The 22,564-nt window shown below is 39.2% G+C and overlaps 2 protein-coding genes across 2 annotated transcripts; both read left to right on the forward strand.

Annotated features, from left to right (window-relative positions):
* Nucleotides 1–3,214: 3,214 nt before the first annotated feature.
* Nucleotides 3,215–4,292, forward strand: LOC139568034 (interferon alpha-7-like). Its single transcript, XM_071389726.1, has 5 exons — nucleotides 3,215–3,340; nucleotides 3,437–3,523; nucleotides 3,649–3,798; nucleotides 3,895–3,987; nucleotides 4,092–4,292. Exons 1-5 carry the CDS (start codon nucleotides 3,215–3,217, stop codon nucleotides 4,197–4,199), a joined length of 564 nt encoding a protein of 187 aa, XP_071245827.1. The 3' UTR covers nucleotides 4,200–4,292.
* Nucleotides 4,293–10,843: 6,551 nt separating this feature from the next.
* LOC139568041 (interferon a3-like) lies at nucleotides 10,844–12,412 on the forward strand. Its single transcript, XM_071389739.1, has 5 exons — nucleotides 10,844–10,978; nucleotides 11,247–11,321; nucleotides 11,452–11,601; nucleotides 11,913–11,990; nucleotides 12,323–12,412. Exons 1-5 carry the CDS (start codon nucleotides 10,844–10,846, stop codon nucleotides 12,410–12,412), a joined length of 528 nt encoding a protein of 175 aa, XP_071245840.1.
* The last annotated feature ends 10,152 nt before the right edge of the window (nucleotides 12,413–22,564 follow it).

The raw sequence follows: 22,564 nt of genomic DNA on the forward strand, positions 1-22,564 counted from the left end.
GTGCCTGCAGGGAACTGGGAATCGAAAAACAAATGACTCAGAACTGACTAAATACCTCTCAGACAAGGGATCTACTTAAATATTTAATCCCCCACACTCGTCTCATATGGGTGGTTCTTGGGAGAAACTCATTGGGGTTGCCAGATGCTATGCTGTTTCAGACGGGCTCCACTCATCTCACACATGAGCACATTGAGCACTCTTATGGAAATTATCAATGCGAGACCCCTAGTGTCAGTGTTAACCGACCCTGACATGCCTGCCATTCTCACACCCTCAATGTTACTGACACAAGAGACCAGGACTTCCTCAGCCCCTTCTGGATACTTCAGCATGAACGACCTTCATGGAAAACAGTGGAAACAAGTCCAGTGTCTCGCTGACACCTTTTGGAAAAGGTGGAGACAGGAGTACCTGACAACGCTGCAGAGACGCAGAAAAGACACATGTAAAAGTGGGAGATGTTGTCTTATTGAAAGACAGTCAGTCGCACAGAAATGACTGGCCAGTCGGGCTTGTGGTCAAAACCTTTCCCAGTACTGACAAAAAGGTTAGGAAAGTTGTTCTTCTTGTTGAAGCATCCTAGAGACAAAATATAAAAATAAAGAAAGGACATTATTTGTTTCTTGATACATGATTTATTTCATAGTGGCACAATTTCTTTATATCAGGCTGCCATCCTGTTAGAAGATAACGGATTATTTTATTACAGTGGTTAATATGGATTTTCATTGTGTTCCATGGTGTTTATTACCCCCTAGTGGAGCTTTCTGGTACTTAGATTGTACGGAAACAGGAAGTAGAGTAGAGCAGTCGTTCTGCACGCAGAGAAGCAGCTAAGAACAACGCCACGGTGCTGTTTTTTTCAGTGCAGTTATTTCTTGTCACGCTTCAGCCTCGGAAAATATTTCTTTGTAAATTCGATTCAAGCATATTGCTAGTGATGATAATCTTGGTATTGATAGAATTGCTTACTTATCATTGTTAGTTGGTTGCCGATCAGTCACATGATAATTCTACTTTATGTTTAGGTATTCTTGTTTTGTTTCTTTGTGTAATTTATTTTGAATTTGTTTCTCTACTTTGTAATTGTTGCTATTCTTTTAGTTTTTCCTGGTTGTTTGTGGTAATCACACTGGGGCAGTGGACTGAAGGAGGTGGGGAGATCTGGGTAGTAGTGGACCAGGAACTTTTATCTCCCACTTGACATTGTGGGATGTTTATTTATAAAGTCTGTCCAATGTATTAAACACCCGAATGTTTTACTATGATTGAAGGAGAAATAAGAAAAAGTAATGGAAATAAAACAAACCAAGCTTTTAATAGATAATAGTTTAGTCCCCTGAATGAAGCGTGGTGGTGGGTAAAAAATGAAAATAAAATTAATTGATTTAGCTTAGTCATATATATAGACCTTTTTAAGTTGCATCAGGGATCCTCCTAATATCTATTAATGAATAAATGAGGTCAATTCCTTACGTAGGCCTATGATGCAATCCTTTCAAGAGGCTTGGAATCCCTGGATGGAATAGAGGCTATGTATTTATTTATTCCTTTATTTATATATAATAAAATTAAGAGAAAAACATGCATCTATTATCATATTGTTTGTATTCATTTACATATTCAGTCATCCATGCATTCATCCATTCAGTTTTTCATGCATTCATTTGTTAAAAGGCAATATGCAGTTCAAAACAACAACATAGTGGTCACTCAACCAATATTTTGGTAAATAGCTAATAAGGTTCGAGAAATAGCTGATAAGGTTCGAGAAAAGTAATCAGTCAGAGAGATATTTACTCAAGTAATGACCCTCCAAGAGATCAAAATTATAATTGTAACTACATTTTGAAGCCATACAGTGTTTGTTTAGATGTAGTTTCAAACAATGTCATAAAAAAGTACATTTTGGGTTCTGTTGAAGTAAGACAGGTGAACGAAGCTCATTAGGCATTTAAAAGTGATATATTCTTCAAGAGTCAATAGGTAGCCTGTGTATCATTAATTTAAAAGTCAAAATAGGATGTAGCAATCGCAGAAATGTCCCCTTTAACTAAGCATATCCAAGACGATGAAAAGTAGTATTATAAGGAATTAGGTTATATTAAAAAAAAAAATAAGCCTACGATAATGTTACCACAACACATTGGCACATTGGTTATTTATAGGAATATCCCTGCTCTCGAAAGTAATAACTAGTCAAATGATAATGTTAGCCTCATTATTCAGATACGGACGTCATAAAATGCTGCTTAATTTCTATTTAATCATCAGTTATTATCAAGAGTTTAATTCAAATGTATAGACATGCATGGGACTAAAGACAGAAGATCCAAACAGAACGAGATCATATTAAATCATCATCTCTCACTCCCTCTCTCTCACAGACACGGACACACACCCACACAGAGAGAGAGAGAGACAAACAAACAAGCAAATAGCAGTTTTGTGATTAAAAAACAAACATTGTAGTAGGCCTACCCTTAGTCCATAAAAGTTTGTTTAATATTGGTGTTGATGAATGGGGCGGTAGGTAGCCTAGTGGTTAGCGCGTTGGACAAGTAACCAAAAAGTTGCGAAATCGAATCCTCGAGCTGACAAGGTAAAACATCTGTCGTTCTGCCCACTGAATAAGGTAGTTAGCCCGCTGTTACTTGGCCTTCATTGAAAATAAGAATTTGTTCTTAACTGACTAGCCTAGTTCAATAAAGACATGAAGAGATCTACTGCAATCATTGTAAAGTTAAGAGGTCGTTGGTCTTTTTCCCTGTCTTTCTTAGAAACGTTTGAGTGTTCACAAGGCCAGCTATGAGTAAATTCTTTTCAACCAACTTAGGATAACGTGCCTCCCATGAAGGAACACTCGAAACACGATGAGAGGGAAGTGGAGCACAAGGAAAGAGAAATCCGGTCTTGCGGTTCACTGGGCAAAACTTTCCCAAATTCATTCATTTTAACACTTAATTTAGCGTGACACCCTTTCACTTTTTGTACATCCTTTCAATCCTCGCTATTTAAATTCATCCGCAGATATGGAATCAGAACACAAACCACATTCACACTGGAGGAAATTTGCAATATACTGGCAACAGGTGAGTCAACAATATGCTATCATTTGATAATTGCTTCAGGATACAAATAATGAATTGTTTTCAGGATTATATTCTACTAACAATGATCATCTGCTGCAGATCATCTAACTACAATAAGAATGGCACTTCAGACTATCACTTGGATGAGCGCCTTCCTCTGCCTCGCGCAAGTTTGCTCCATGCCCATGCCCTGCCAGCTACAAGGACAGCTGGTGCGAATAACCCACAACCTACTGAGAGACATGGTAGATTTTTTATATTGCTTTTGTCTTGAGAAGTATTATCCAACTATGTTTAACTGAATAGCTCAACGTGAATGCTGTGTTTTCTCTTTCTTTCAGGGGGGACATTTTCCTCTGGAGTGTCTGCAGGAGAATGTCTTCATCGCATTCCCAGCCACCGCATTTGCAATCTCCGGCGCATCACAGGTAAGGGCAAGCGAGCATATTCAAGTGTTCTTTACAGCATGACAGAGTATTTGCAACCATTAAAAAGTAGATACCTTTAAACTGCCATTTATGTTATTTGAAATTATTGTTGTTGTCCGTTTCAGTTGAGCAGCAGTGGTGCTAAGGCTATTTATGAGACATTGAAGAACATCGACACATTGTTTGGAGCTGACGACCTGCCTACTAAGTGGGACCAACAGAAGTTGGAGAATTTTCAGAATATTGTATACCGCCAGATTGAAGAGAGCAAATGTGTGAGTTACTATGCCAACACATATCGCTTAACTGTTAAATTGTGGTATTGTGACATTTTTATTATTATTCATCGCCTGCCTTTTTCTTTCTGGCAGATGATGGGTAGTGTGGATACAAGTGATTATCTCATCAGGGCAGAAGGACTGAATACGTACTTTGGGAACATTGCAGCAGTCCTAAAAGAAAAGGTAGACTATAGGTTAAACACAAATAGACACATTGTTTTCATAATATCTCTACACTGGACAATACTACCCTCCATTGCCCTAACAGTTTATTTGTATTGTCACAGAATTTCAGTTACTGCGCCTGGGAAGTGGTTCGAAAAGAGCTCCTGTACACCCTACAGTTCATTCTGGAACACAACTCTGATAGCCTTCTGTGGGCCAACAGAACATGAATTTGAACTTGCAGAACTTTTTTACAATTGAGTTTTACAATTGTGCTTGATTTTAAAAGCCTACTATTCTACAATCATGTAATGTGGAACGTCAAACAGCTATATTAAATATGTATTTATTTATTTAACAAGGTTATTTTTTTAAAGTATGCCTATTTATTAATTTATTGATTAATCTATTTGAAAATATGTTGCTCTTTATCAAATGTTAAGTTAATAAACATTTGTATACTTTTAAATATTGTTAATCTGAGTGTTCATTCTGTAACCCAGTCTGTCGATGTGTGAACATTCAGATTTGTATTAAACACGCTCAGGACATATGGATGTCAGTACAAAATGTAGTTGTATTCAAAAGCCTTTTTTCAATGAAGTGTGTTTTAGCACTGGACAGGGCGGGCCTGTTTTGAACGTTGTACTCTGAGCTCCAATACGAATTTATATGTTGATAGTTATACAATGTTGTTCTATCAATGCCATGATCAGTTCATTTTTACAAGGTTTCATGAGATAAATGCTTAATATAAAATCTGTATAATCAGAAACCTACATCTCCAATTAACGTCGTCCTCATCACATCACCATCATCATAAGCATCATTCTATGAGACTATATATCCATGTTACTTTCCTACTCATTCACATTAGGCCAAACTCACACGTCATCGTCATCATTTTCGTCGTCTTGGTAAGCGCCTAATAAAGGCTAATCTTTTGCACATACTCTTTTATCAACCAGAAATTAACACATTGTAAAAAATTGTAATTTACCGAATCAATGTAATAAGAATGAACCGCATGAGAGAAAATGAAAAAGTAAAGACAAAACCACCGCAGTTTACTCTCCATTATAGAGGCGGGTCGGCTTTAGCCTTCATTCAACACTACCAGTCACTTTGTTAATAAAATGTGTTTCATTTCAAAGATGTGCAATATTAACACTGAACAGTCATGCTTCAGATTGAACTACCTGATTAAAAGAAAGTCACATCAGACTTAACGTGTGAGCAAAATGTGATCGCTGTGCCTTGCCTATTGAAAACTCTCTGGTTAACCCTACATAGAATCTGAAAAATGTGGTGTGCAATGTCCACAATATTGACCATGGCCCTCATTTGCTAATATAGAGCCCTGCAACATTGTAGAAATAGGCTACTGTTTTATTAGTTTTTCCTATTCAATTTTGCCTGCTGAATTACTGCTTTCTGACCTCATGAAATGCATTGCTCCAATGCAATTCTCCGCAAACACATGTATGAAAACTGTTAACTTGCTGGACAAAAAACATTCTTATTCATTTCACAACAGCATAATTAAGCATATATTTTTTACGTAGTAATTACACACTGATTACACTATCACTCGTATTACATATGTCACAACGATTCTTCGATACGTATGCTATGATGCTGCTAAAGTTGTCTCGCGCACCTACAGTGCTGGTCATAAAAAAAGCTAGCTAGCTGATGGATGCAAACAATGTTCTTCCACATAGAAAAACGACATAATATGTAGCTATAGTTGCTTGGCTAACTATATGGCTAGTTGTCATCATCTAAAATCACCATAATTTATAAAACAGTTCTTATTTGATTAATGGTGGTCCGACCTATCTATGTGAAGCTAGACACAATAAGGATTTTTTTTTTTTATTTTACCGTTATTTTACCAGGTAAGTTGACTGAGAACACGTTCTCATTTGCAGCAACGACCTGGGGAATAGTTACAGGGGAGAGGAGGGGGATGAATGAGCCAATTGTAAACTGGGGATTATTAGGTGACCGTGATGGTTGAGGGCCAGATTGGGAATTTAGCCAGGACACCGGGGTTAACACCCCTACTCTTACGATAAGTGCCATGGGATCTTTAATGACCTCAGAGAGTCAGGACACCCGTTTAACGTCCCATCCGAAAGACGGCACCCTACACAGAGCAGTGTCCCCAATCACTGCCCTGGGGCATTGGGATCTTTGTTTAGACCAGAGGAAAGAGTGCCTCCTACTGGCCCTCCAACACCACTTCCAGCAGCACCTGGTCTCCCATCCAGGGACTGACCAGGACCAACCCTGCTTAGCTTCAGAAGCAAGCCAGCAGTGGTATGCAGGGTGGTATGCTGCTGGCCACTATTAGCCACAATAGAGGACTTTGAGGTTAAGAAAGAGAACCTCCCTCGTAGAGAACCTCCCTTCACATTTCTCACAGTCAATTGTGAATAATAACTCTTCAAATGTTTCCAGTGTAACGTCATGCAGAATCTGCATACCAACCAATTGATCTCAATCAGTTTCATGAGGATATGCATTTAGATTTTCTTGAGTTGTAGGCTACAGTTTCGTAGTAGCCTATTGTGTTGTTTTAAATGATGTACAATGGGTGAATTTTAGAGCAGATGGTGTTAACAAACTGTAGCATAGCCTACCTGTTTAGTTTCAATCAAATCACATATTTTGCCTAGCAGCACAATCGTCCTCAAATTTCATGAGAAAATCGTTTTTTTTTTTTTGTCTTACAGTAACGTTATACTACGCTATTATATTTGGTTCTGTTATGTAGAAAACTATCATTATGTGATCTTGCAGAAATAGATTCAACTTTGATCTAACTTTATTAAATGAGCACCATTCGCCACAGTAGGCTAGCCTGTTCTCTATGAATGGAGAGGAGACTGTGTGGAGTTGGGGGTCCTGCACATGTGCAGAAGCTTCAGGACCTTTAGCTGTTGGGAGGAAAGATCCGTTTATTACATTGCCTGTTTTTATTTCACATCATTCTTTCAATAATCTCACCAGTAAAATCATAACTAACCAACACTAACACTTTGATGAAATCAATTCACTTTAAGCTGTCACTGTAGGATCAATATTGGTTTGTTCTTTACCTCTAGAACACAAGTTGAAACTTCAGGAGGAGGAACCCAAGTGGTGGACCTGGTTTCAAGGACAGACAAGTCATTTCTACATTTGCGGCTTAATGAGGAAATAATGAAAATAATGAAAATCTTTGTTCCGTTGTTCTAGTTTTAGATGCACATTAGGATAAATCTTCTTCAGGCTGCAGGGGCAGTATTGAGTAACCTGGGAAAAGGTGCCCATTTCAAACGGCCTCGTACTCAATTCTTGCTTGTACAATATGCATATTATTATTACTATTGGATAGAAAACACTCTCTAGTTTCTAAAACCGTTTGAATTATTTCTCTAAGTGAAACAGAACTCCTTCTGCAGCCCACTTCCTATCCGGAAGTGAGATTTCTGAAAGCGAGGTCTCTGTTCAAGAGCTTGTCTATAAATGGGCATGTCACTTAGGACTATACATACACGTCATACACCTTCCCCTGGATGTCAAGAGGAAGTGAGAGCAGAAATGAGTTGATTATCTTGTTCTGAGGTGGAATACATCATCTTGGAATGAGGGGTCCGCCATTTTTTTTCTTTTCGAAAGCGCGAAGTTGGACCTGGAATCGCCTTCTGGCAAGCTGTCGTTATGGGCGAATACAATCTCCGGCTTAGATTTTATTTGATACATGTCACAATATCATCCTAAAGTATGTTTTTTCAATATAGTTTTATTATATTATTGAAATTTATTCGGGACTTTAGGCGTGTTGCGTTGTATCACTTTGTTCACGAAGGAGAGGTTAGCGCCGCATGGCCAGTGTGCTTGCTAATTCAAGAGGGAAAGAGTTTGTTCTGGATCCAAACAAAGACGGTTCTGGACAAAGGACCCCTTGTACAACATTCTGATGGAAGATCAACAAAGGTAGGACCCAATTTGGGATGCTATTTCATATATCTGTCGAACTGTGCTATCGCTACCGATTACCTGGAATCAATGCTGTTGTGTGTTAGCTATTGTAGTAAGCTAATATAACGCTATATTGTGTTTTCGCTGTAAAACACTTTTAAAAAATCGGAAATATTGGCTGTATTCACAAGATCTTTGTCTTTCATTTGCTATACACCATATATTTTTCTGAAATGTTTTATGATGAGTAATTAGGTAGTTGACGTTGGTGTCTGTATTTACTCTGGCTACTCCCGTGCTATTTCTGACTGTAGCTGTGATGGTAGCAGTAATGTAAAACTGATTTATAGCTCAAATATGCACATTTTTCGAACAAAACATAGATTTATTGTGTAACATGTTATAGGACTGTCATCTGAGGAAGTTGTTTGTAGGGTAGTTTGGTTGGTTCTAGGTTAGTTAGGTTGGCTTTGTGCATGCTACCTGCATGCTACCTGTGCTGTGAAAAATGTCTGTCCTCTTTTGTATTTGGTGGTGAACTAACATAAATATACGTGGTGTTTTCGCTGTAAAACATTTTAAAAATCGGACATGTTGGCTGGATTCACAAGATGTTTATCTTTCAAATGCTGTATTGGACTTGTTAATGTGTGAAAGTTAAATATTTTAAAAATATATATTTTGAATTTCGCGCCCTGCACTTGAGCTGGATGTTGTTATAAGTGTACCGGTGTCAGGCTTGCAGCCTGAAGAAGATAACATTATGTAAACTATATTACTAATTAACTGTCTTCTTTTGGTTTTATTTCAGAGGGTCAAGCAATGGCGACAAGGTTGTTAAGCCAAAACCTGAAACTGTGGGGAGACTTTCTCTTTAACCTCAAAGAGAAACATGCTTTTCTTATGCTATGAGAAAGCTTGTAGAATGTAGACCTTTCCACATTGCTCTGTAATATTTATTTAAATGTTCAGACTGTGCTCTCTTGTCTCCTGTCTTTGTACTGGACATTTTGGGGGATTTCAAGGTCTTCAACTGTAATTGCGAATAACATTTATCAAATGCATGTGTCAACAATGAATGTGTATGGTTGGCTATATTTTTATATATAAAAAGTTATATCAATGTAATGGATATGAAATGGAAAAGTAAAAACAATAAGAAGAATTTGTCTCCTGTGTTTACCAAAGTAATTTGTTTGCATTGCCACTTTTTATGAAAAAAAATGTTTACAGAATGATTCCATTAATTTTCCTACAATCTTTCACTGAACCAAATATCGAACCCAAGGTGTTCTTCATCACTGAACCAAAATTGGGTCCAAATAGAACTTTGTATGGTGCCATTTACTAATTATTACTGCTACTAATACAAAATATTCATAGATAAGAATATAATAATACATATATTTAATAAAGGACAAAAGAATACCAGCATAGTTTCGAGATTCTATTGTCATTATATGCAAACGTCATCAGAAGCAGCCAAAAGAGTAGATCATCTGCCTCTAATAGAGTTACTGACAGACTCTGAGCAAAACAAATAGTGCTTTAACTTAAAAGTCATGTAATGATTAACTATTGAATCACCATGACATCAAATAAATAATTTCTGTTTGGTCTAATTATTCATTGGGGGAAAAACGGTGAATTGTGGCGGCTGCTACAATGTTGAACCAGGCTCATGTTACGCTTCCCAGGTGAAAGAGCATTGGGTAAGACAGACAGACAGACAGACAGACAGACAGACAGACAGACAGACAGACAGACAGACAGACAGACAGACAGACAGACAGACAGACAGACAGACGGACAGACAGACAGACAGAAGGACAGACAGACAGAAGGACAGACAGACAGACACGGAGAAAGTCTAGGCGAAGTGAAAAGTGATGAAGGGATCTGAGACCAGCAGTGAAGCCTAGCCGTATTAGTGGTTCCATAACGTCAACAATTTAGATTGTCTATCAATATCCAAGAATAGACATAAGGCCTATGCTTTCCCAGCAGTTAACTGACTTGCCTAGTAAAATAAAGGTTAAAAAATAAGAATGGTCCACCACTCAAAGGACATTCAGCCAACTTGACACATTTGTGGGACGCATGGGCTAGCATCCCTGTGGAACGCTTTCTACACCTTGTAGAGTCCATGCCCCGACGAATTTAGGCTGTTGTGAGGGCAAAATGGGGTGCAACTCAATATTAGGAAGGTGTTCCTAATGATTTGTACACCCAGTGTATGGTCAAATATAATTTTTCATATTTCCTTTGTAAAGAAAAGGACAGTTCCAACAAATCATGTTATCATTGCTCGTCAAAATTGCATCACCAGCAGGTGAAAGTTGGTTACATCATTGTTGAAATTAAAAGTTGAGAGACACAGACGTCTCCCTTTCAATTTTCATTTGAAGCGCAACATTGAGGACTTGCAAGAACGCCGCGAAAGGATATTTCGGACTAACTTGGGAACGAAACCCACTAAATTGACTTATTATGTGGGTAAATGTCATAATTTTGGGTTTTGTTTTGACCTCGGCGATTTCGTTATCAGGCTTTTTTGTATTTTTTTTTTAGGTTCACGCGAAGATAATGGCAGTTAAAAGACTAGCTCACGTGTAGCTTATTCTCGCAAATAGCCTATATCAAAATAAAATAACCTATATTGTTGTGGTTAAACTATCATTCAACGCTGGCATTTGGTCGTCCAGAAGTCGGACAAGGCATGGAATTCCTTTGGCTGCATGTGCTAGAGTCTGGAAAGTTAAAGTCCCCGCCTCCGGTAGGTTGATCGGGGAAATTCACCATACAATTTTCACTTTCCCATCTCCAAATAAAACTCCTTAATAAGAGCCAAAATGTTCAAACTCAACTGGAAAACTAAGAGCAAAGCAAACTGCTATTTACAATGTATACAATGCAGAGTTGGACGTGTATTTTTCTTATTATTTGCAGAATGCAGAGCGTGTGTCATTGCTGTGACTGGATCCGACACCACTACGGCCACTTGAGCGCAGAATACCTTTCACTGCTGGACCAGATGGTGAGTTATCAGCACACTGTAAGAGGAGACTGAATGCATGTATTAAGGACAGCAAAACAACCAACCAAGTAAAGTAGTCATATGTTTCATGTTTAGCAGCTGTGTTAGAAAACTGTCATCTATATTTGAGTAGCCATAGTAAAAGGGCGCTAGGCTATAATGACAGAGCGATCACGAGAGGCTATATACATTAGGCCTATACTGTCCTTGCAGTAAAAGCTATACTTTTAGACGCGTGACTTAAAATACTATATTGGTTGTATTCCAGGGAGGAGATATCACAGAGCAGGATGCCCCTGTCTTTTTCCCCGAATCACTTTACAGACCCATAGATGACGCCAAGGTAAAAACTTCAATTTTGACTTTTCATGTTCTGATATGCTTTAGTATAGCGGTCGTGACCCAAAGTTATATTGATGGCATAATTGAAGACTATACTGTTTCTAATCTTCTTTTTACATGTTCATGTGTAGTTTGAGGACCAAGTCAGATTCCGGAACGAGACCATCTATCAAATCACAAAACTGTTTGATGGGAATATGAAGGCTGTCACTTGGGACAAGAAAAAGCTGGACAATTTCCTCAACATTCTCGAACGCCAATTTGAGAACCTTAAGTCCTGTGTAAGTAACGGGTCTATTTAAAGTATAATCCCTGTTTCGGTCAGGGCTCTCCAACCCTGTTCATGGAGAACCTCCCTTCTGTAGGTTTTCGCTCCAACCCCAGATGTAACTAACCTGATTCAGTTTATCAACCAGCTAATTAATCGGCTGTGCTAGATGAGGATTGTAGTGAAAACCTAAAGGACCGTATCTCTCCAGGAACAGGGTTGGAGAGCCCTGTTTAAGCTGTAGACTTCTAACTGTACAAGTGAGAAAATCTATGTGGGCTATTATGTTCAGTGGAAGGCTAATGTTTTAATCTTGTCCAACAGGTATCACCTGCCAAGATACCTGAGAGGAGACTGAAACGTTACTTCAAGAATTTGAATAGGATGGTACTGAGAAAAATGGTGAGTTTGTTTTCGGATGGCAACGTGCTTAATATATCTAATCAAATGAATATAAACTAGGCTAAGCAGGAGCAGTTTTGAAACATTTTTTGGGTTCTAGGGCCATATGTATTAAGCATCTCAGAGAAGTGCTGATCTAGTATCAGGTCTCCTCTGCCTTATTTATAGTGATCTAAAAGACAATACTGATCGTTAATCAACACTCCTACTCTGACATGCTTCATACATTATTATTATTATTATTACATACGGCCCCAGCCCTTTGTTGTTCAAGACAATATGATCATTATATGACTAGAAAGTCCATACCACTAATATGTACAGTTTTTCAGAACTACAGTGCACTGGCATGGGAGCTCATCAGGAAAGAGACGAAACATCATCTGGAAAGATTGGATATTTTTCAGGCAAAGATTCACTGATCATCCGGACTCATCTCAGAAGCTACGCCCTTACCAGTTTATAAAGCACGAATACAATCATGTGGGACCCTGTCAGTCTATTTATTATATTTAAATGCATAATTTATTGTTTTTTATTATTATACATTTATATTTATATTTTGTATGTCCCTTTTGCACCAATGTTGAACTGAACTGTATTACCTGTCTGCTTGAATAACCTAAGAAAAAATTGCATATTGAAAATGTGTTTAGTTGAATTTAACTGTGTCTCGTTCTGCTTTTCAGTGTCACACTTATTCTCAGTGGTGGAAAAAGTATCCAATTGTAATACTTGAGTAAAAGTAAAGATACCTTACTAGAAAATGACTCAAGTAAAAGTTAAATTCACCCAGTAAAATTCTACTTGAGTAAAAGTATTTGGTTTAAAATATACTTAAGTATCAAAAGTAAAAGTATAAAGTATTTCCAATTCCTTATATTCAGCAATCCAGACGTCACCATTTTCTTGTTTTCTTAATTTACGGATAGCCAGGGGCACACTCCAACATTCAGATAAAACTTACAAACGAAACATCTGTGTTTAGTGAGTCCGCTAGATCAGAGGCAGTAGGAACGACCAGCGATGTTCTGTTGATAAGTGCATGAATTGGACAATTTTCCTGTCCTAATAAGCATTCAAAATGTTACGAGTACTTTTGGATGTCAAGGAAAATGTATGGAGTAAAAATAATAACATTTTCTTAAGGAATGTAATGAAGTAAAAGTAAAAGTAGTCAAAAATATAAATAGTAAAATAAAGTACAGATACCCCAAAATACTTCTTAATTAGTACTTTAATGTATTTTTACTTAAGTACTTTACACCACTGCTTATTCTACATGTTTTACCTGATTAATACTTAGAAATGCGCCTGTTGTAGACAGACCGGGTGTCTGAGGATTGCTCTCACAAGGTCGACTCAGCGGGAGGGAAAATATTGTCTGAACACCCAGACTGTGGTTGCCAGTGAGATTAAACTCGTTGCTGATCGTCAGTCACATGATTTTCTACTTTAAGTTTATACACCACATGACCAAAAGTATGTGGACACCTGCTCATCGAACATCTCATTCCCCCCATTGCTGCTATAGTAGCCTCTACTCTTCTGGGAATGCTTTCCACTAGATGTTACTTCAAACATTGCTGCGGGGAGTTGCTTCCATTCAGCCAAAAGAGCATTAGTGAGGTCGGGCACTGATGTTGGGCGATTAGGCCTGGATCGCAGTCGGTGTTCCATTTCATCCCGAACGTGTTCAATGGGGTTGATATCAGGGCTCGGTGCAAGCCAGTCAAGTTCTTCCACACCAATCTCGACAAACCATTTCTGTATGGACCTTGCTTGGTACACTGGGGCATTGTCAGGCTGAAACAGGAAAGGGCCTTCCCCAAGCTGTTGCCTCAAAGTTGGAAGCACAGAATTGTCAAAAATGTCATTGTATGCTGTAGCGTTAAGATTTCCCTTCACTGGAGCTAAGGGGCCTAGCCAGAACCATGAAAAACAGCCCCAGACCACTATTCCTCCTCCACCAAACTTTACAGTTGGCACTATGCAATCGGGCAGGTAGCGTTCTTCAGGTATCCGCCAAACTCAGATTTGTCCGTTGGACTGCCAGATGGTGAAGCATGATTAATTACTACAGAAAACGTGTTTCCACTGCTCCAGAGTCCAATTGCAGCGAGCTTGACACTACTCAAGCCGACGCTTGGCATTGTGCATGGTAACCTTAGGCTTGTGTGGTCCCGTGGAAACCCATTTCATGAAGCTCTCAAATAACCGTTAAAAAAAAAAATGTATTCTTGTGCTGACATTGCTTCCAGAGCAGTTTGGAACTCGGTAGTGAGTGTTGCAACCGAGGAGAGACGATTTTTTTACGCACTACGCGCTTCAGCACTCAGTGGTCCCGTTCTGTTGCTTGTGTGGCCAACCACTTCACGGCTGAGCCATTATTTCCCTTCGACGGTTCCACTTCACAATAAACGCACTTGCAGTTGACCGTGGCAGCTCTAGAAGGACAGAAATTTGACAAAATGACTTGTTGGAAAGGCTGCATGTTATGACTAAGACTTGGAATTCCTGGATAGAACAGAGATATTGTAGATATATACATCCAATTATTTAATGGTGTGAGGTTATTTGCCATAACATCTTGAATGGTGAGTATGTGTGTTTACTTTATATGGTATAATACTCATATGTGCTGTATCTAAATGGTTTTAAGTATGTTTTGTGTATATGTAAAAAAAAATATATATAATAATAATCATCCAATGACTTGGCACATGAAACTGTTAATGAATGCAACGTGTAAACTCAATAAACGCAATTTCCCCCTATAGAAAATTGTCTAGAGTGGATCATCATATGTTCTTTTGGTTGAGTTAAGTATATTTTTTCAATTGAAGATCACCACTGACGTTTGTAGGCAACAAGGGAAGGTTTCGATACACCGGGTTAACTTATGAAACCAACCTTCTTTACAGTCTCATCATAAGGCTTATTTTTGGTGAATCACGCAGCTAGGCTACTCGGTTGTCTCATTTCGATTGGCTGTCAGGAATTTTGTGAGGCCTTCCTATAGGCTACATATTGATGCTTGTCTCAGATTTCCAGACCGATTCTTCGAATACTTCGTGAGATTTTGTTGTTTAGCCGACACTCATGATAACCAGTTTGACGTGGTGGAGTGTTTCATTTAGCATATGTCCGGTGTATCCAACGATGAGATGCACATGGAAGGATGCTCGTCTCAAAATCCCCAAATAAGCACAGCATCAAACTCGGCTGACATAAACCATTGATGATTGTGTTCGAGCACGAGACGCAGCCTAATTTCTAAATCTGGGCACAATTGACATCTTAGCTGACCATATCATGTTTTAAATACCTAAGGTGGTCGTTTTCCGGTTCAGTGCTTGCAAGAGAACTTGAACATCGAATTCAACATGAATTTGTTATTCGAAGACAAACAGTAGCCAAATAATTTTCTTCAATGGAATGATTTTATAGCACACTAATTTACATCCATTTATTTTTCCCAACAGAGAGAGATGGTTTTGACTGCATATATCATTTTAGGTCAAGTGAGAACGATATTTGCTAAACCTTTCCAGCCTCTGTGTCACGACTTCCGCCGAAGTTGTTCCCTCTTATTGTTCGGGCGGTGTTCGGCGGGCGACGTCACCGACCTTCTAGCCATCGCTGATCCATTTTCATTTTCCATTGGTTTGGTCACCAACCTGATTCCAATCCCACCAATTACATGTTGTGTATTTAAACCCTCTGTTCCCCCTCATGTCCTTGTCGGTGATTGTTTATTGTAAGTGTGTGTACGTCTGTACTGGTGTGAGGCGGGTTATGTTACACATGGATATTTATTATTATGTTTTCCGGTGGGTTTTTGTAAATAAATTGCGCCGTTGGAAACACAGTTATTTCTCTCCTGCGTCTGACTCCCCAGCCGCTAGTTAATACCCTTACACTCTGTCATGGAACAAAAGTCCCCTAGATTACTTTAGAAATATAATTTTCCGACAGACAACCAATTTATCGGAATGCGTGATTATGATTATTTTTTGCCTGCTAATTGAAATGTCTTCCCTGATATGATAATACCACTTATTACATTAAATAGTTTCACACAGTTAAATGCAGATTAAAATTATACCATTGGACACCTGTTCATGAAGACACTACGTCGTTCTAGAAAACATTGCTTCAGCTAAATGAAGAAACTTATAAAGCAAAAGGTTAAAGTAACACAGTAGCTTATATTGAATGGTTTAATTTTATTCACTTTTTCGTTCTTCCATTTACTCATTTCAATTTACTGTGGGGTTTTGTCGTTTCAGGACAACAGCTTTTGTACTTGGGAGGATGTTCGAAATTAAATCGTGTGGAAATAGAAGGATCTACAGATTCTACTCGAGTCTATGCACCACACATGAGCAGATGTAATATGTATATTTCATAACACGGCTGACTGTAGGCTACCAAAATAAACCTGCTGACCCATTTAAACCATTTGTAATTCATTGACTGGACAAATACAGTGAAATTCATCTCACGTTTGAAAATAATCATTCATTTGTTGATAGGCATACAATGTTGTTCAATCAATGCCATGATCAGTTTATTGTTACAAAGTGACATAATATAAATGCTAAATATAGAAACTGCATAATCACTAACCTACAACTCCAATTAACCCTCCTGCTGTGTTCCGGTCGAATTGGACCGATTTACAAGTTTTCTTTTGGAAAAATGTAGTTAATTTAATCGGATTGTCATACGGTTCCGTGACTTTGTCCACACAAGGCATCTGAACACACAAAATACATTTGGATGATTTTCATAACATTGGGGTGTTTTATTGAACTTTTGTACACTTGTGATGTTCCCGGTCAAAATTGACCGGTCATTAGAAATGAATGGGCGAGACTACAATTAGTGTATAAAATTGAGTTCAGGCACATGCCCATTCATCAGATGGACAAACTTCCTCTCCCAGACCTCCACATGCATGTGTGTTTGAGCACACAACAGACACATCTCACTCCCCTTCTTTGCTTCCATGGCAACCCCCACCGGAACCTTTCCCCAATAGAATCTTTCCCCCAAGGGAACCACACCTGTTGGCAGTCTCACAAACAATCGCAACATTGTTTCAATAATATATAGCACTGACTCCTTTCACGTGGAACAAGGAAACACTGAACCTGTTCAAAAACAGATGACCTAGTTAATTAAGTTAAGAAATTAGAGGGATGGGTAAGTATGCTCCCTCATGGTGTAGCCTAAGCTATATTTGGGGGGCAGACAGTAATTGGCACAGGTTTTTAATTTGTGATTTAATCAACAACAAAAAATTGTATCATGTTTTCAGAACTTTACCTAATACGTAACTAATTCACTGACCACCATTTTATATTGTCTCCAGGTCGGTGTGGTGTTGGGGCATCCTCTGGAGATGGAGGGTCAGTTACTTCAGGTAACGCGTCATGAAAACATATTTCGACAAGCTGAACACCGTAACGAAACAGAAGGTGGGTCCAATATCAAATGTCCTCGAAAAAAGGCTGAATTAATCACAGGAAAAGTTCTAGATCACCACAAATCGGATGAATTTTGCTGCCACAACTCACATGTGAAACATGGAACTTCCAAACGCCGTTTAAGTCGACGGATGCGTTGGCGCTGCACCTGCTGTGGTTGAGTTGACTTAAAAAAAGAATGCATTGTATGCACTCCAGGAACACAGCGCATGCGCATGTGAGATCGTGGGGTTTAGGTTCGCTTCAAACTGGTGCAGTTTTAAAAATTCCACGACAGCGGAGTCAAGCGGTGACGAAATCAACTGCAGAGTCAAGCAGTGAGGAAGAAGCAGTCTGTTGGACAAACCACATGATCATAATTTTAGACATGTGACATGTACCTGAGGCTGGCTAATAGATTGATGGATGATATATTTACTGACTGACTGAAAAAAACATGCATCTATTAGCCAGCCTCATATTGTTTGTATTCATTTACATATTCAGTCATCCATGCATTCATCCATTCAGTCTTTCATGCATTCATTTGTTTATAGACAATATGCAGTTCAAAACAGCAGCATAGTGGAGTCTATGCACTACAAATGAGCAGATGTAATATATTTATTTCATACCACCACTGTAGGCTGCCAAAAAAACCTGTTGACCCATTTAACAACATTTGTAATTAACTGACTGCAAAAATACAGTGGAATTCATCTCAAGTTTTAAAATAATAATTAATTTGATGATTGGCCAACAATCTTGAACAATCAATGCCATGATCAGATAGTTCATTGTTACAAGGTAACCTAATATAAAGACTTAACATAAAAACTGAATAATCAGAAACCTACACCTCCAATTAACGTCGTAGTCATCATCGTCATATGATTCTATATCTGAATGGGATTTTCATGGTTAAGTAAAAGTTTAGAAAAATAGAGCTATAACCATCATTAGCGTCATCATCATTCACATTCGGTCAAATTCACACATCATCGTCAAGGCTAATTTAGGGCGTATACTCTTTTTTTAAACAAAAATGAACTAACTTTAAAAAGACCCCTTGGAATTTACCGAATCAATTTAATAAGAATGAAGCGCATAAGAGAAAAGGAAAAGTAATTCCCCTGCATGCTGGCAGTACCACCGCAATACCACCGCACATTACTCTCGATTTTAGAGGCGGCGGCTTTAGTCTTCATTCAACACTACCAGTCACTCTATTAATAAAACGTGCTTTTATTTCAAAGATTTGCCATATTAACACGGAACAGTAATGCTTCATATTGCACTACCTGATTAAAAGAGAGTCGACAACAGACTTGACGTCTGTGACCAAAAAATGATCTCAGTGCTACGACTATCAAAAAACCTTTCTACACAGAATCTGAAAAATGTGGTGTGCAATGTCCAAAACTACAGCATATTTACTAAATATGGCCCTCATTTCATAGGAGAGAGCCCTGTACCATTGTATTATAGAAATAAAAAATCAGCCATGGTTTTCTTAGTTTTTAATATTCAATATGTCCTACATTTTAACACCTGCTGAATATGCAACACAGTCTCACATTCAATTCGCGCATATATGTACAAAATGTATTTCAGCAGATTTCGTGCGTTTTTGTGCATTTTTGGGCTGGTTTGGGCTGGTTAAATTCGTTTGAAAATACACGAATTTCTGTGCTACTTAATTCGTGCGAAAAGACACGAATTTAACCAGTAGGCGACACAAGCCTTTGCAACAACCATATAGACGCGATAATTTATATTTCATTTTTGTTCTTCTTAATGGCTAATTCAACGTCATGAATATACAGAAATGTTGTCTTTGTTTAACCATGTTTTAAAATGTGTCGTTGTATGCCTATATGTACTGTTTTAGACTTGCTGAACAGAATTTTTGAGAAAAGACGCACATTTACCTGCGACTTAATTCGTGGGAAATATTGTTTTATTAATGCCAATGCTGTTTTCTGTGCTTGATTTCGCTTAATACTTTGGATACTGGTGCACTTGTAATCAGAACGCCTTTTTGTCATGTAGGCAACCATACACGATTTTCTTCATAACCCATTTCATATTTCGTGGAGCCTAAATTACACCATTTTCTTCATAATGCATCTATTACATGTTAATGTAAAATAATGAATTATGTTGGCTTACACTTATGGCCTTTCCAAGGCCTTTCCATACCTTAAGGGAACATTTTAGCACTCGCCATATGGTTAGTGAGAAACGCCACATTGCAAATGTAAGGTCCCTTACTAGACGTCCTGCAACGTTTCTAAAATTCGCGGACGGCGTCGGGCCGTGCGCGGGGGAGAGATCTTTCAGGAAGTCATCAAACTAAATCTCTCAGACGTTCGGTTTCCGTTTTATAAAAATAACACATTTTGGTCATTTTTCCGCAGTCTAGGAAATTCCCACCAGAGGGAAAATAAATAATATTGCAAATGCACAAGCACATTGCAAATGCATGTGGCCTTTTCTCCTAAACGGAAAATATTTCGAAGACGTAATGGACAGTTGGCCCCGAACAAGATGGCGTCGAGGCCTCAACGCTTTTTGAGTTATGGCCATTTTTCTGGGATTAAAGGTCAAAAACGTAAAGTAGGGTGCTAATTTGACCGCTTCACGTCAAAGTACATAAGCATACGGTGTCAGGAAAAAAAGAACCAGCCATTTATCTATCGTAATTTAAGAGAAATCGTACATTGACAAATTGGTAATGTTCACAAAAAGGAGTTAAAAAAAAAAAAATTACAGATCCAGTTGCAGTGTGTTCAGACGAACATTTTTTAAGTGGGTCTCGAAGCTCTGCCACTGCATCGCAGTGCTAGCTGCGCCAACAGAGTCTCTGGGTTCGCGCCCAGGCTCTGCCGCAGCCGGCCGCGACCGGGAGGTCCGTTGGCCTAGCGTCGTCCGGGTTAGGGAGGGTTTGGCCGGTAGGGATATCCTTGTCTCATCGCGCTCCAGCGACTCCTGTGGCGGGCCGGGGGCAGTGCGCGCTAGCCAAGGGGGCCATGTGCACGGTGTTTCCTCCGACACATTGGTGCGGCTGGCTTCCGGGTTGGAGGCGCGCTGTGTTAAGAAGCAGTGCGGCTTGGTTGGGTTGTGCTTCGGAGGACGCGTGGCTTTCGACCTTCGTCTCTCCTGAGCCCATACGGGAGTTGTAGCGATGAGACAAGATAGTAATTACTAGCGATTGGATACCACGAAGAAAAGGGGATAAAAGGATGGAGTGAAAAAGTACGGTGCTTAAAGACACACAAAGCCTGAAATGGCATTGCCATTATCTCCAGGCCGTGCCGAGTTCAACGAGATGCCCCGCTTGACCGTAGCTAGCTCGGTCTGAGTGCAGCGACAGGGACAAGAAGAAGGACCCAAATGACCCTTTGACCTCAATTTCATATTTTTTTGCTTTTGGGAGACAGAGAGAGAACCGTTAAGGTTAGAAGCACAATTTGACCTCAGGAACGTTCATAAGGTCCTCCCGATCTGTGCAAGCCTAACATTGACCGTGTGGCATTAACCCTTAATAGTTAAAAGAAGGTGTTTACATCAAACAGTTTACAATGACATGTCTCCCCATAGGAGACATGCCTGCTCCCCTAAATTCAACCTGAAGCCTATGTGGGTTAATAATGCCTTATGAACCTGTCTTCGATGACAATCCATCAGGCCACTATGAGGTCTACCTGTGTCGATTCTAAGCTTCCTGGAGCAACCGGAAGTGGTTAAATCACCCTAAAAGTGTTTGCCATACCCAACCTGCAGTTTGAGAGAAATAGTGCATTCAACCCTATGTAAATCAGTGAGTTCTTAACGTATAGACTTAAAACTCAGGATTCTGTAAAAGCCCACTCCAATGAGGATATGTGTTTACTTTCAGCTTCCTGTGCCAGCCGGAAGTGCCATAATTGGTGTCAAAAGGGCTGTTTCGAAGGGTTAAAAAAGTCAAATATTTTCAAAACTTAATATATGTGAATAGGAAACCCTCATGAACTGTAAATCAGTCATTCATCCCATCAGATTTCAAGGAAAAATTTACACACCCACACAGAAAGGATGGAGTGACACACTGAGGGGCTTAGAGGCAGACAGTGCCTGCAATAGTTACTTTTGTTTGAACTTTTAAAGAACCGTCAGACCTAGAGTTCTGAAACTTTACAAACCTGTTCTAGAGCTCAGGTCGATTAAGCACGGTGAGTTATGTGGCTCTAGAAGGTTCTCGGACCGATAAAAAGCCTCGGTGCATTTGCATTGACTTCAATTCATTTTGAGCATTACAAAATGGTGACATTTAGAAAAGTCCCAGAGTTGCACGACTAGGTGCATTGAAACCGGCTCGGCCCATAGAGACGGACCCCGGCATTTCTGTCCGATAGCTCATTCAAGGACCCCGTAGCAAGGCATGGAAAAAAGTGGAATTTCAGCACCAATTAAGGTTTTGCTCGGGCACCGAATGACCTATCGAGCCGAAACTTGGGATTCGAGGTCGCCTCACATAGGGCTAAAAATAATGTGAAAACTGGACCCGCAGCTAGAACATAACTACCTATTATTTGTTTTATTATGGTTTAAATGGAAGGCGCTGTGAATTTTGGGCCTGCTCTGAAATATGTGATAGTTGGCTTCTAAACGAGTTGGAAAAAGTGAGTTTGGAGTCAGATGGTATCAGTTTGGTGTCTGAAAATATGTAATTGGCTGATGGACACTGACTTGCTAGTTGACTTTTGTGCATTTGCAATATGTTTCAACAGTGAAAAACCACCAAAATAGCATTCTGAAATTACCACTAAAAATGACATCACCATAGCCGTGCCGAGTTCAACGAGATGCCCCGCTTGACCGTAGCTTGCTCGGTCTGAGCGCAGCGACAGTGACAAGAAGATGACCCTTGACCTACATTTCAAGTCTTTTGCTTTTGGGAGACAGAGAGAGAACTGTTAAGGTTTAGAAGCACAATTTGACCTCAGGAACGTTCCTAAGGTCTCTGTGCAAGCCTAACCTTGACCGTGTGGCATTAACCCTTAACAGTTAAAAGAAGGTGTTTACATCAAACAGTTTACAATGACATCTCACCCCATA

The sequence above is a fragment of the Salvelinus alpinus genome, chromosome 1 (genome assembly GCF_045679555.1).
Source record: "Salvelinus alpinus chromosome 1, SLU_Salpinus.1, whole genome shotgun sequence".
NCBI lineage: Eukaryota > Metazoa > Chordata > Actinopteri > Salmoniformes > Salmonidae > Salvelinus > Salvelinus alpinus.

Coding starts and splice junctions, on each gene's coding strand:
- LOC139568034 (XM_071389726.1), top strand. CDS start 3,215: ATGGCACTTCAGACTATCACTTGGATGAGCGCCTTCCTCTGCCTCGCG. Junction 3,524..3,648: donor CAATCTCCGGCGCATCACAG/GTAAGGGCAAGC, acceptor TGTCCGTTTCAG/TTGAGCAGCAGTGGTGCTAA. Junction 3,799..3,894: donor AGATTGAAGAGAGCAAATGT/GTGAGTTACTAT, acceptor TCTTTCTGGCAG/ATGATGGGTAGTGTGGATAC.
- LOC139568041 (XM_071389739.1), top strand. CDS start 10,844: ATGTATACAATGCAGAGTTGGACGTGTATTTTTCTTATTATTTGCAGA. Junction 10,979..11,246: donor TTTCACTGCTGGACCAGATG/GTGAGTTATCAG, acceptor GTTGTATTCCAG/GGAGGAGATATCACAGAGCA. Junction 11,991..12,322: donor GGATGGTACTGAGAAAAATG/GTGAGTTTGTTT, acceptor ACAGTTTTTCAG/AACTACAGTGCACTGGCATG.